The following is a 14,947-nucleotide window of genomic DNA, read 5'->3' on the forward strand; positions in this document are numbered from 1 at the left end:
TCCAGCAAAGCTTTCATTTAGAATGGAAGGGCAGATAAAGTGCTTCTCAGATAAGGTCAAGTTGAAGGTGTTCATCGTCACCAAGCTCTTATTATATGAAATGTTAAAGGGACTTATCTAAGAAAAAGAAGATAAAAAACACGTATACTAAAATGACAGCAAACTCACAATGATTAACAACCACACCTAAAACAAAAGCAAAAGCAAACTAAGGAAACAACTAGAACAGGAACAGAACCACAGAAATGGAGATCACATAGAGGGTTATCAACAGAGGAGGTGGAAGGGGAGGGGGAAGGTAGAGAGAATAAGTAGTGTAGATAGTGGGGAGAAAATAGACAGGGGAGAGTAAAAATAGTATGGGAAATGTGGAAGCTAAAGAACTTATATGTATGACCCATGGACATGAACTAAAGGGGGGGAACGTGAGTAGGGGGGTGTGCAGGGTAGAGGGGAGTGAAGGAGGGAAAATGGGACAACTGTAATAGCATAATCAATAAAATACATTAAAAATAAAAATTAAAAAATCAATGAGTTAATTCATGTAGAGCACTCAGAACACTATCCCACATAATAAATGCTATACAAAAATTTGCTATTATTAAAAGACTACTTTTGCTTTTTGACAGTTCATGTTATGACAGTTTGCTTTTAGAAAGCCCTACAGAGTACTTGTTTTCACAAATCAAAAAAAAAAAAAAAAAGGCTAAAGATGAAAACAGCATGGTTTGCAGCAAGCTGTGGTAGAGGCAGTGCACACCTGTGCACTAATAAAAAATACTTTTTTATTAGTGTGAATAGGTTTTATGTGTTAATTTATGGTATAATGTAGTAGGTTATTTTTTGGGTCTGGGAATGCTAAAAAAATTTCCACACAAATTAATAGCAATTCCTTCTTCACTTTATGCCATTTCAGCGTACTAAAGTTTTTATAGGAGATCTCTACTTTCAAATAGCGGGGCAGAAGCTATATTTTAAACCAACACTCCAATAAACTGAGCATAATCAGAGATGAGGGAGAAAAACACAAAAGCAACACTGGGATTGAGTAAGGGGATATAACCTCAGATGAAATTGATTTTTGAAGCCCTGAGACAATCTCTGGAGGGGGATCAGCCACAGGCCACAAGGCTGGTTTGAGTGTCCTTATGACACAGCTGCTAACTTTTCACAAAGCGAGGAATCCAAGACAGAGAAAGGAAAAAATCACAATGCCTTCTCTGAAAAACTCTCTCACAAGAGCCAACAGATGTCAACTATTGCTGTTTCTCTTAAAAACTGAAAATATCATGCAGATCCAGTGTGAGTTTGCAGTGGCACCTTAGTGTGCCCTGGCACGGAGCTGGGAAACTGGGGTATTATCACTGCACGATGTAACCTCCCAGGTGCTGCTTTAGCACACAGCTTTCCTACCCAGAAGGGGATGGAGGGAAGGAGAATGCTTTCTGTTACCGGGCATGAACACAAGGACACATTCCTGGAAACTGAATGACTCACCATAAAATCTTATGCCAGAGAACCACAAGATCTTTGCTGGAGAAAGCATGCAAGAAACTCTAGCTTCAAAACAGCCATTCCAATGCACTGGAACCTCTCACAGTGTTAGCTTCTATTGCTTAAGAGCTATAGAGAGGCTATAAACAAATCGTTTTGCCTGAAACAAGCTGTTTTATTTTATAAAGAAATACAGGGCTCTCCTGGCCTTAACATTTATTTGTCACACTGTGTTGAGCTGATAGCTATATTATTCTTTCTCTTTACAGATAAGCAATCAGTATCTTTACAAACTCACATTTTAAATACTTAAAATAATCAGTAAGAAATAAATGTATACATTTTGAAACAATTTCAGACTTACAGAAAAGTTGTAGAGTTCCCACATACCCTTTACCCATCTTCCCCTAATATTAACATCTTATAGCCACAGTAGAATGATCAAAATCAGGTAATTAGGACCACACAGTACTATTAACAAATTACAGATCTTCATAAATTTTGCCAGTTTTCCTAGTAATGTCCTTTTTCATGGTACAGAATCCAAGTGATGATTCCACGTTGCATTTAGTTATCACAGCTCCTTAGTGTCCCCCAATCCGTAACAGTTCCTAAATCTTATCTGTCATAACCTTAAAATTAAAGTATTTCAGTAACACTAGCCAGTTATTTAAAGGACTGTTCCTCAATCTGAGCTTGTCTGATACTTTCTCTTAATCAGACTGAGTTATGCATTTCTGGCAAGAATCCTACAGAAGAATTTGTTCCTTTGTCAGTATGTTGTATCAGGCATAAAACATTTTACATTTTTGGACAAGGCATGATTTAAGAAAATTTGCATATATCCAAGTATGTTTTAAACAATGCCCATTGTATTTTTAATCAACATATGCTACAACTCTTTTTTTAAGATTTTATTTATTTATCTTTAGAGTGGAAGGGAAGGGGAGAGGGAGAGAAATATCAATGTATGGTTGCCTCTCGTGAGTCCCCTGCTGGGAACTGGCCTGCAACCCAGGCATGTGCCCTGACTGGGAATCGAACTGCGATACTCTGGTTCGCAGGCCCGCACTCAATCCACTGAGCTACACCAGCCAGGGTCCTGCTACAACTCTTTAATAATTAGTAGTATTAAAATTGTGCTTGTTTTGAATGTTGAGAAGTAACAATGTGGAGCTTAGAAAGTCAATCTCTCTAAGAATATACATGTTCCATGCAATAGGAATGTAATTTTGTTTACTGCTGTATCCCTAGCATCTTGAAAAGTGCCTGCCACTCAACATTTGTGATATGAATGAAATAATTTTGAGAAACAACACTAATAAATTAATAAAATTATTAAATCAACCTCATTAGTGTGAAAAAAGTCCAACCATTTAAAACATAGCTTTTACACTCTTCATATACTTGTTTACAGGCACCTATTTCCAATCTCCCTGAAACTGCTGGCCAGCCATGCAGCCAGTGTTTCCAGGTGTCACATAACACACAGGCTCCTCGGCAGTTTCACCGGCTGCAACCCCAGATTTAGGCAGCCACACCTACATCCACCCAGGCAATTCAGCAGGACTGCTGGGCAAACCTCAACTAAACACGAACAGGGTCACACATGCTACCACCTCCTTGGAACCCTCCCTTAGATTTGCTTCAAAGATAAATTGTATAAAGAATAGATGCCATAGCTCTACTATTAGTTATCTTAGTGGGTGCCTGATCTACCAACGCCACAAAAAACTTTACTCTGCAGAGAAGCACTCCTGAAAGCAAACCTTATAGCAGGAATCAAACCATGCTTATTACTTACAACAGGAGAAGAGTTCGGGCACACTGAAAGTCATTAACATTATACTTTCCTAAACTCTAGAAAATCTGATTCACAGTAACGCAACCTTCTGGTCAGACGGTCAGTGAGCTGAAGTTTGTGTTAAATGTTATGCTCTACTAAAAAGTAAAAACAAAAATTTTAATTTAATGTTTAAATTGGACCTTCTATATGTCCATGTATTTTTTGGTTGTATTCTTGTGCAATTTTATTTGTTCTGGGGAGCAGCCTGTTTTTCATTTTTCCTACTTTCATTCATTCTGGTCACACTGAGTACTTCGCAATTACAGATGATACCATGCTGTGTCTGAATTACCTTTTGATAGAATCCATCCAACAGAGGTTAAATGATGAGGTTAAAAGAATAAAATTATTTTATACCCTGACCGCTTTCTAAAACTGTCATATCCACTTACAGTGTGACTGTCGATGTGTAAGAGTACCAATTTCATAAACCCCTCAATTGCTTGAGTCATCAATTTCTGATCATGTAGATACCAAAAGATGCTAACTTATTCTAAACTTTTTTCTAACAAAGCTGGATATTTTCTTATTCATTTCTTCTAATCTTTGCAATCTATCTGTTCATGTAATCAAGATCCTACCATGCACCTTGTGAAGAACACCTTGTGATCTGATGGGTTTTAACATTATCCATCGTTGTGATAGGGAATCAAAGACGTATGGCTTCCAAAGACTTTTAAAATGGAAAGCTCCGCTCAGGTATTTCAGTCATGTGGCCTGGTGCCATTTCAGTAAACACGACTTCCCAAGCACATGTTTCAGTTATAGACATTGATGCATATGCACATGTGCATGCATGTATGTATATTTGTATGTTCTGACTTAGGGACTTCAGGTTAAATAAACACTAGAAATGATCATACTGCGAGTTCACTCACCATAGAGAAGCATTAGGCATCTGCCTCCCTAAATCCTTGAGGTAAGTGCCTACTTAACCTCTGCAACACTGATCAGGTATTAAGTTACCTCTGACACCTTCCTAAACAGCTCAAGTTTGTGTCTTCTGTACATTAGAAATAAAGCAATTATATTATCATATACATACACCTGGCCTGAAATGATTTGGGAGGGAGAAAGAGATGACGAGAAACATCAATGTGTGGTTGCCTCTCACATGGCCCTTACTGGGGACCTGGCCCACAACCCAGGCATGTGCCCTGTCTGGGAATCAAACCAGTGACCCTTTGGTTTGCAGGCCAGCGCTCAATCCACTGAGCCACACCAGCCAGGGCTGAAATGATTTACTATTATTAGCCCATTTCCTCTAACAGAATATGAGCTCTGTATGACAAGGACTATATTATAATTGTCTCAGTGTTCGTAGTACTGCACACGGAAAAAGTACCTTTTGAATTGTGACCTGATGCAATTCAGCAGAATTTCCAGAGAGCCAATTATTTCTGCAAGTAACTCATGATTTAATCCTTACCATATGTTGAAATTCTCATGACTATTAATAGCAGAATATAACTTAAAATTTGCTTTTTAAATTTTAATTAATTTTATTTAATCCTTACACAAGGACATGTTTATTGATTTTAGAGACAGAGGAAGGGAGAAAGAGAGAGAGAGAGAGAGAGAAAGACTGATGTGAGAGAAACATTGATTAGTTGCTTTCTCATACGTGCCCCAACTAGGAACTGAACCCACAACCCAGGTATATGCCCTGACTGGGAATTGAACATGCAGCCTTTTGATGTACAGGACAACGCTCCAACCAACTCAGCTACAATGGCTAGGGTTAAAATTTGCTTTTTAAAAAAAAACAGTAAGCCCTAGCTGGTGTAGCTCAGTGGATTGAGCACTGCTGTGAACCAAAGGGTCACTAGTTCAATACCTAGTCAGTGTACATGCCTGGGTTGCGGGCCAGGTTCCCCATGGGGGCCACATAAGAGGCAACCACACATTGATGTTTCTCTCCCTCTCTTTCAACTTCCCTTCCCCTCTCTAAACATAAATAAATAAAATCTTTTTAAAAAATAATAAAAAACAGCAGTTAGATAAATATTATCTAACAATGCATTTTAAAGTCACCTTTTGAAAAATATTTTTAAGTCTATTTACCACATTTATCCAAATTCTACACAACATAATGTGGAATAAAACAACTAAATGACAACTTTAAACAGCTCAGTGCACCTAATTCAAACCCTGAAGAATGAAGCACATCCTTTGATTTTAAATAAAGAATACTGTTATTTTTTGGCGTAACTATTACTTCTGAATTCAGTTCTTATAGACCAGAAAAAGTACTCTGGAAGCTATGATTACATTTTAAGCAACTGAACAGCAGGACTTTTTTTTTGAAATGACAGCCTTTTTTCTACACACGCTTCCATAATTATAGCATACTATTATATAAAAAGCTTCTGGACAGACTTAAATTTTATAGTTACAAAAGTACTACAGCACTGCCTGGGTGGCTCAGATGGCTGGAGCAATGTCCCATGCACCAAAAGGTCTGGGTTCCATCCCCAGTCAGGGCGTGTATGAGGCAACTGATCAATGTTTGTGTCTGTCTGTCTGTCTCTCTCCCTCCAAAATCAATAAATACATCCTCAGGTGAGGATTAAAAGAAAAAATACTATAGATACTCAAATATTTATTACTTTATTAGCCAGGTAGTAAACCTAATGATTCACTAATTATCTACTAGTTCATAGCCACCACTGATTGGTAAGAGACATATTCTACTTTCATTAAACCACAAATACTTCAAAGTGATACACCTTAACCTTCTGTCAAGACTTCCCGTGCTGGCAGGTTTGAGTCCCCAACTGGTCAGAGGCTCACCTGATAGGTCCAGCTCCTTGGTGGAAGACAAATTGGCCAGACTCCAGCTGTCACTGCGGGCCGCCAGGACAAACTTGTGAGCATTGATGTGCCTATCTCCAACCTTTATCTTCAGATCACTGACAAAGCAACACAAACACAAATATAAAAAGAAAAATGTCATCATAACTAGGTATAGCTACAGTTCACAGCTGATAAATATAAGTATCTATTGATCAACATGCATCTGCAAAAGAAAAAATCTCAGCAAATTTATTTTTCTATGCTAGAACTGTTAAACAAGATGAATAATATTCATATAAGAAGTAGAAAAGGCCTTGGCTGGCATAGCTCAGTGGGTTGAGCGCAGGCCTGCAAACCAAAGGATCCTGGTTCAATTCCCAGTCAGGGCACATGCCTGCATTGCAGGCCAGTTCCCAGCAGGGAACACACAAGAGGCAACCATACATTGATATTTCTCTCCCTCTCCCCTTCCCCTCTAAAGATAAATAAACAAAATCTTTTTTAAAAAAGTAGAAAAGGTTTTATGTAGAATAAGTCAAGCTACATCATTGGGGGAGAAAGACAGAAAGCACAGCCACTGTGATGACAGCTGTGAGACTACAATACTGCTACACTCCATACCTCATTAATGCTCAAGCAGGTAAAACAGAAAAACCTATGAACAAATCAGCTTTGATAAAGGAGTCAAGTGTACAAAACCCAATATTTAGACTCCTGTTCGCACAAACAACATTCAGACCTATTAGCGGCCATCTTTTACTCAACCATTAACAAAGACAATTGATGTGAGGGAAATCGTTTTCTCAATGTGTTTCCATATTTATGACATACCATCATATGAAAAGAGCTTTCCAAATAGTTATTTATGTTTACACTCTGAAGTGTCAGATGCTCAGGGAAAAAAAGCATCTAGGCAGTGAACAAACACCTAAGAATGACCTACTGAGCTGACACAGTGTGCGCCACATGGCTAGGCTGGCAGTACTCCAAAGTCATCTTCTTACTTATTTTTAGGTCTTTTTAAAATTTTCAAACCCCTCTTTAGAATAACTGTTAAGTTGGAAAGCCTTTAGAAACTAGGTACATGAAAACTGTCACATATAAAAAAGAAAAAACTATTATATGATTTAACTCATCCACTTAAAAAACCCAACCAGAACATTGTTTCTATGTAATACTTGACGTAGACACATTTTACCCCACAAAAGCACTGTCTAGAATATACTTTGTAATTATGTAAGCATATCAACAATCTCCCCCTGGCTGGTGTAGCTCAGTGGACTGAGCACAGGCTGCTAACCAAAGGGTCATGGGGGTTCAAATCCCAGTCAGGGCACATGCCTGGGTTGCAGGCCAAGTCCCCAATAAAGAACACATGAGAGGCAATCACACATTGATATTTCTCTCCCTCTCTTTCTCCCTCTCATCCCCTATCTCTAAAAATAAAATAAAAATAAAATCTTAAAAGAAAAGAGGTCTTAAAAATTTTTTCTAGTTCTATTAAAGACCAAACTACAACTAATCACATTAGATCAGAAAAGTAACAGAATACTTATTACTTGAAATAATTACAAACTAACACAGTAGAGCATTACTAATTAATATAAATGAAATGGACTTAATATTCTACCTCAAACAGAACATAAAATTGTGTCTCAAATCATATCCTATGGTAAAGTTTTTAAAATTTAATAAAAACAAAAAGCTATTTACAATGCACAATTTTTACATTCTAAATTTATTTATCAAGTACTGAATTCTGGTAATTTAAATGAATATTCACTGTTTACTATTTTAGACACAAAATTGTAAAAACAAATGTTTCTATAAAATTCCTACTACTATTCATGAATGTTAGGTCAAAACTTTTTGTCTTTCATGGACTAACATGCCAAAGAGAAATAAAGGTAAGGATTTCACTTAACAATTTCAAATACTAATTTTCTAAATATTCAAAAATGGAAAACTGAACAAGTCTATGAGGACTCTATGTAGAAATAACTAAGAGACTGATAATTATTTTCATTTCATTCTAAGCAGTTAAAGAGCACTTCCTTCTAAAATATGGACACTAAGGTGCTATCACAAGAATAAATAAAGAGATTCTTGCTATAGTTTCTTGACCAAACACTTTAATGGGAAAAATTATAAGCTTGGTTGCTAAAAGAATCAATGTAGTAAATAACTATATAAACTACCATTTTTAACTATCTTATGGGACAAAAGCCTTCTCCTGGACTTAAGTAAAAACAAATGGACACATTTCTACACTAAAAAATTTTAACACTGATGCACATAAAAATACTATTTAAATTCTTCAATAAAATGCATGCTTATGGGAAAAAGCATTTTTTTTCTATATTGGTAAAAGAGCAACTGCTTCAGAAACTTATCTTCCAACTTCAGCTACTCTATCTCAGTCCTCTGTGAAGGATCCATTCCCCACCTCTTATTCAATTGTAGATAGGTAGTCAACCTTCCTTAGATAAAGGACAGGTGGAGAGAGACCCACTGGAACCATGAAATCACACCATGGCTGACTTAGTAAAAGGCAGCCAGGAGGGGAAATTGTCCAGTCTCATGCCCATTATACCCCAGAAAGACTACAGTTTATAATGAATGCATTTGATTGATAAGTAGTTGAAAAAGGAATGTAAATTCCAATGATGAAGACCTTGGAGGGTGGGAAAAATATGCTTGTAACAGAAAAATGTAAGACTTCCCTGCCTGGGTGAAGAGAAATAAAGTTTTTACTTGTCCATGGGAAAATAGAGAAAAAATTAAAATAAGGCAATGAACTATATTTTACAAGTGGCTATACCCATTCAATTAGGCTGACCTTTATTCAGTGTAGTGTTTCCTATTTTTTTGGTATCAAATTTTTTCTTTCTTTTAGAAATGATTAAGCTACTCCATTTCCTATATTATTCTTAACATCCTGTCTATTCTGTACCTACCCATCTGTACTTCTTATCCTTGTACCTTTACCCTCATTCTCCCAGTTCCCCCTCCCAACTGATAACCCTCCAAATGATCTCTGTATCTACGATTCTGCTTCTGTTCTGCTTGTTTGCTTAGTTTTTTAGATTCAAGTGTTGATAGTTGTGAATTTGTTGCCATTTTAATGTTCACAGTTTTGAACATCTTTTTATTAAATAAGTCTGTTTAACATTTCATATAATAATGACTTAATAATCATGAACTCCTTTAGCTTTACCTTGTCTGGGAAGAACGTTATCTGCCCTTTGATTCTAAATGATAGCTTTGTTGGATAAAGTAATCTTAGCTGTAGGCCCTGCTTTTCATGACTTTTGAGTATTTCCTGCCAATCCCTGCTAGTCTACAAAGTTTCTTTTGAGAAATCAGCTGACAGTCTTATGGGAACTCCCCTGTAGGTAACAGTCTTGCTTTTCTCTTGCTGCTCTTAAGATTCTCTCTTTATCTTTAACCTTTGGCTTTTTAATTATGAAGTGTCTTGGAGTGGGCCTCTCTGCATCCATCTTGTTTTGGACTCCGTGCTTCCTGGACTTGTATGTCCATTGCCTTCACCAAATTACAGAAGTTTGCTTTCTTTCAGATAGATTTCAAATTTCTTGCTCTTTCTCTTCTCCTTCCAGCACTCATGATTCAAATGCTGGTATGTTTGAAGTTGCCCCAGAGGCTCCTTAGCCTATCTTTGTTTTTTTGGATACTTTTTTCTTCTTGCTGTTCTGATTAAGTTTTTTGTTTGTCTTCCTTATGTTCCAGAATCACTGATTTGAGTCTCAGCTTTGTCCACTTCACTGTTGGCTCCCTATGAGTTTTTTTAAATTTCACTTTGTGCAACCTTCATTTCTGCTTGAGACTTTTTTACGTTGTTTAAGTACCCAATGAGTTCCTTGAGCATACTAATAACCAGTGTTTTGAACTCTGCATCTGATAGGCTGCTTATCTCCCTTTTGTTTAGTTCTTTTTCTGGAGTTTTGTTCTGTTCTTTCTTTTGGGCCATAGTTCTTTGTCTCCTCATTTTGGCAGCCTCACTGTGTTTGTTTCCATGTATTAGGTAGAGCTGCTTTGATTCCCTATCTTAGTAGTGTGGCCTAGTGTAGGAAAGCACATCAGGCCCTGGGTGGTGTGGCTCAGTGGATTGAGTGCTGACCTTCGAACCAAAAGGTCACTGGTTCAGGTCCAGTCAGGGTACATGCCTGGGTAGTGGGACCAGATCGGGGAGTGAAAGAGGCAACCAATCTGTAACTCTCAAGTATCTCAATGTTTCTCTCCCTGTCTCCTTTCCTTCCTCTCACTCTAAAAAATAAATAAATAAAATCTTTGAAAAGCACATCAGTAAGCTGGTTGGGGCGGAGCCTTAGGTAATCACTAGGGCAGGGCAACCAATGTGAACCAGGTTGATGAAGTTCTTTTTTTTTTTCCCTAAGATTTTATTTATTTATCTTCAGAGGGGAAGAGAAAGAGAGAGAGAAACATCAATGTATGGTTGCCTCTGGTGTGCCCCCTGCTGGGAACTGGCCTGCAACCCAGGCATGTGCCCTGACTGGGAATTGAACCACGATCCTCTGGTTCGCAGGCCCGTGCTCAGTCCACTGAGCTATGCCAGCCAGGGTGATGAAGTTCTGATACAGTGTCTTTGATTGTGGCTCTATGTGGCGGGAGGGCTCAGAAAGAGGACAATGCTGTTGCCCGGCCTCTGGAATGTCTGGGAGAAAGCTATCCCCCAGCACTCACTGTAATGCCAGACACTTCAATTTCTCCCTGTACACTGCTGGTATCCTTCCAGCTGCTGCCCCAGGGTTAGAGTCCAGAGGGAGTGAGTCTATGTAAGTCCTAAGTTCATTGTGGGCCCTTTAAGAGGAGATTCTTGAAAACTGCAGTTTCTTCTGCTGCTACAACCCCCACTGGTTTTTACAGCCAGGAGTTATGGGGACTTATCTTCCTGGCACTGGAACCCTGGGCTGAGACCCCTTGCTCCTGAGGTATTCCTCCCAATATTTTTTCTTTAAAAAAAAAAAAAGATTGTATTTATTTATTTATTTTTAGAGAGAAAGGGAGGGAGAAAGTGATGGAGAGAACCATCAGTGTGTGGCTGCCTCTCACACTCCCCGTAATGGGGACCTGCCCTGCAACCCAGGCTTGTGTCCTGACTGGGACTCAAAGTGGCAATCCTTTGATTTGCAGGTCGGCACTCAATCTACTAAACCTCACAAGCCAGGGCCCCTCTCGATTTTTATCCACCAAACATGGGTGTGAGACCGCCTATACTGTGTCTTCCTGTCTCTGCCCCTCCTACCCATCTGGATGAATGTGACTTCTTTTAACTCTCTGGTTGTGGGACTTCCACACTGCTCAATTTTCTGATGATTCTGGGTGATAACTGTTTTGTAGTTTAGTTTTAATTTTTGCTTTGGCTGTGTGAGAAGGCAAGCCATATTTATCTATGCCTCCATCTTAACTAGAAGTGGGTTTTGATCTATTTTAAATGTCATAATTTATTTTGAAATTTTACTAAGCCTTATCTAGTACAATCATCCATTTCACTAGTAGCCAAATCCTTTCTTTTCTGCATATTCACATTCATGTTTCTTTTCTACACCACTATCTCATTCCAATTCAGTCCTTAATCATTTCTGATCTGAACTACTTACAGTATCACAGCTGCTCTCCAGCTCTCTTAAGAGTTTCAACTATATGATGTTACCAGGTTAATTTTCCTAGAACACTTTGATTGTAACAGTCCTAAAACTCAAAAATACTGTTCCAGCGCTTTCTAGAGGATCAAGTCCAAATTCCTCATCTTGGGATCCCTACCTTCCCCTCTCTCCCGGTGTTTCCCTACATGGACATGTACTCTGGAAAGGCGCCTTCACTATACTCTAAATCCTCTGCATATTCCCCTGGTTGAGCCTATCCTTAGCCACTCCCTCTACTAGTAATATCACTGTCTTTTCTATTAAATCCTTCCTAGGCCTTAACATTTACCTCAAAATTCACTTAATTACAGCACCCAACAACTGAGTACTTACTATGCGCCAAACATCGCCAAAGTGCTTAAAATATGTATTTATTAATCCTCACAACAACCCTAGGGTAGGGAGTAGTATTATATCCCCACAAGCAGATTAGGAACTGGAGGCACATAACTCCAGGTCACATAGCTTCTAAGACAGGCTGTGTGGCTCCAGAAACCACTTTCAACCATCATGCTATACCACCCACTAGTTTCCAGACTCCTCTGACCACCCCAAGAGAAAGTGACTTCTCCTCTCTGAATCCCTGGACATGTAAGCCAATTCCTGTTCGCACCAGACATGCTATCACTATGACTCCCTTGATCTGTGCCCAAGATAAGCAGGAAACAAACTAAATCTTGCCTCAAAGAACTTACATTTTAGAAACTAAAGGTTTGCTAAGATCTCCATTAGAGAGAAATAAACTTGGAAAGAAAGTCAACAAGAGAGGAGAAGTTACAAAGTGGCCCGGGCATAAAGGTAAAGGGCTGGCTTCCCCAAGCTGGCCGTGTCCAGGAGCTCGCTCACCTATACTGTTCCTGCTCATAGAGGTCAGCCACGATCATCAGCAGGCGGCTGATGAAGGACTCATTGCTGTTATCCTTGCTTGCTTGAGCAGCCAAAAGAGTACATCTCTTCTCTGTCTCCGCCAATTTCTTCTGCAGCTTGACATATTCTTGTCGGAGAAGCATCAAGTGCTTCTCCAACTTGGCCACCTCCTCTGCAAGGGAAACAAAGAGTCACGTTTACCATAGCAGGTATAAAGCAGCCAACATTCACTAATCTCTCATTCCACAGACAGGATGGCTACCAAAATGACTAGTCACATGTTTCTACTACTTCTGATACTCACACAGGACCAAAAAATGGTTGTTTCAGTATGCCATTGGGTCACAAGGCCAAATAAGACCATCGTGGCACAGAGATTTCTCAGTTTCCCCTGAAGATCAATATTCAGTACGACAATGAACAGACACATTTACCCTGCAAATCCTTTACCATGAAGCTATGAGTCTCAAGGAAAGATTAGCAAAATTGCCTGGGAGGCTTTTTCTTTTGATCCTCACTGGAGGACATGCTCACTGATTTGAGAGAGAGGGGAAAGGAGGGAGAGAGACATGGATTGGTTGCCTTTCATAAGCACCCCAACCCAAACAGGGGAGGAAACCCACAACATAGGCATGCACCCTGAGTGGGAATCGAACCCACGACCTTTCAGTTTATGGGATGCGTGTCCAACCAACTGAACCACCCTAGCCAGGGTGCCTAGGAGGCTTTTTCAAACCACTAGTAGAAGTAACTAACTTTCACATGTCACACAATATGCTAAAAGCTTTCTGGGAATTCTCACATAAGCTTCATGACAACCACACGAGGTAGGTCGTATCATTAGCCACATTTTACAGATAAGGACACTGAGGTTAAGTATTTACATAAGGTCACAAAGCTGGTGAGAGGCAGGGCTGGGACCACCCCAGGTGTTCTCACTCCGGGGCCTGTGATTTTCACCCACTACCCCACACCATCCAACTCCTGTCCTCCCTCAAGAGAAGTTAAGGGCAGTCACCAATGGTTCAAATGGAAGCAAGTCGTATCCACAGGTGTGCCGGGGCAGACGAAAAAAGTTGAGAACCATTATATCTGATTCATTAAATCCAACACATGTCTACCAAGTGCCCACTAGGTTCGGTATGTGCCAGACACTGCACAATGGTAAGCAGAATCAGACATATCTTTCCTAAAAGCTTTTGGTTATTGGGGATAGTAAACTTTTATATGATAAAAATTATAACAATCAAATGCAAAACTACAACTCCAATGAGTACCAGAAGGAAAGAACAAAACTGTAAGAACTTATAATAAATTTAACTTAGGACATCAGGGAAGGCTTCCCCTAAGGACGTAACAGTCAAGAAACTTCTCCTTTACCTTAGCTCTAGGGTCTTGGTGGGGAATCACACAACCATGCAAATGAGTACTTTCATAAATCAGGATCTAACTATGAAACCACAGTGCCACTATGGCTGGTCCCCAGGCCTCGACTAAGTCCGCTCACCCCTCCACTTCCCAGCACAGGTATTCCAAATCTGTTCTCAATGTGAAAGGATTTACACCTGCATCTCAGAGTCTATCACAGGGCCTAACACAGAGGCTCACCAAGTACTTGGTCAATTCAGTTAAACAGGTAAATCCAGTTTTATAAAAAATGATTCCTTTTCTCTCTTAAACTGCACCCCTTTCCCACCTGCTACCCAGTAACTAATTCTTTACGGAAACAATCAAAAACTGATTCAAAAACATAGGAATGGCTAAATAAACTAAGAGGTACATGAGTTTGAAGTTATTATGCAACTATTAATGTTTTCGAAGAAATATGTAATACTAAATATGCATATTCAGAAAATTTTAACAGAAAAAAGACTGTGAGACTATTATTTTATAATCCAATTTTACAATAAACATTCACACATTTTTAATAAAATCCAGCCATTGTTAATATGAGAATGGTTTTTGTGTGACATCAGTGTAACCTGGCAGCCAAGGAGAGGACTGGAATGCACATGTGCAAACAACCACCACCTCACTGTACTAGTCAGTGGGGGCGGTAGAGTGAGCATGTGTACTGTGTGGCTATTGCATTCAAAATGACTGAGTGAGCAGAGCAATGAATCTGCATCAAATTTTGCATTAAGCTTGAACATTCCTCTGCCGAAACTACTCAGATGATTCAGAAGGCCACAGCTATGAGCAACTGGTGACTGGCAGCTTCATCACGACAATGCACCTGCTCATGCATCATGCCTCATGC

The 14,947-nt window shown here is 39.2% G+C and overlaps 1 protein-coding gene across 3 annotated transcripts in view; it reads right to left on the reverse strand.

Annotated features, from left to right (window-relative positions):
- The window catches only part of ANKFY1 (ankyrin repeat and FYVE domain containing 1), an 84,894-nt gene that overhangs the window by 51,747 nt on the left and 18,200 nt on the right, over positions 1 to 14,947 (reverse strand). For 2 of the 3 annotated variants that reach the window (XM_037029604.1, XM_037029605.1), the window contains exons 2-3: positions 12,667 to 12,859; positions 6,134 to 6,252 (exon numbers count right to left, since the gene is read on the reverse strand). In XM_037029604.1, the coding sequence (XP_036885499.1) occupies positions 6,134 to 6,252; positions 12,667 to 12,859 (312 nt within the window). Of the gene's footprint in view, positions 1 to 6,133; positions 6,253 to 12,666; positions 12,860 to 14,947 lie in introns of those variants that run through there. The other variant, XM_037029606.1, reaches the window with a different exon arrangement.

The sequence above is a fragment of the Sturnira hondurensis genome, unplaced genomic scaffold (genome assembly GCF_014824575.4).
Source record: "Sturnira hondurensis isolate 20B ecotype Veracruz unplaced genomic scaffold, ASM1482457v3 Scaffold0020374, whole genome shotgun sequence".
Classification (NCBI taxonomy): domain Eukaryota; kingdom Metazoa; phylum Chordata; class Mammalia; order Chiroptera; family Phyllostomidae; genus Sturnira; species Sturnira hondurensis.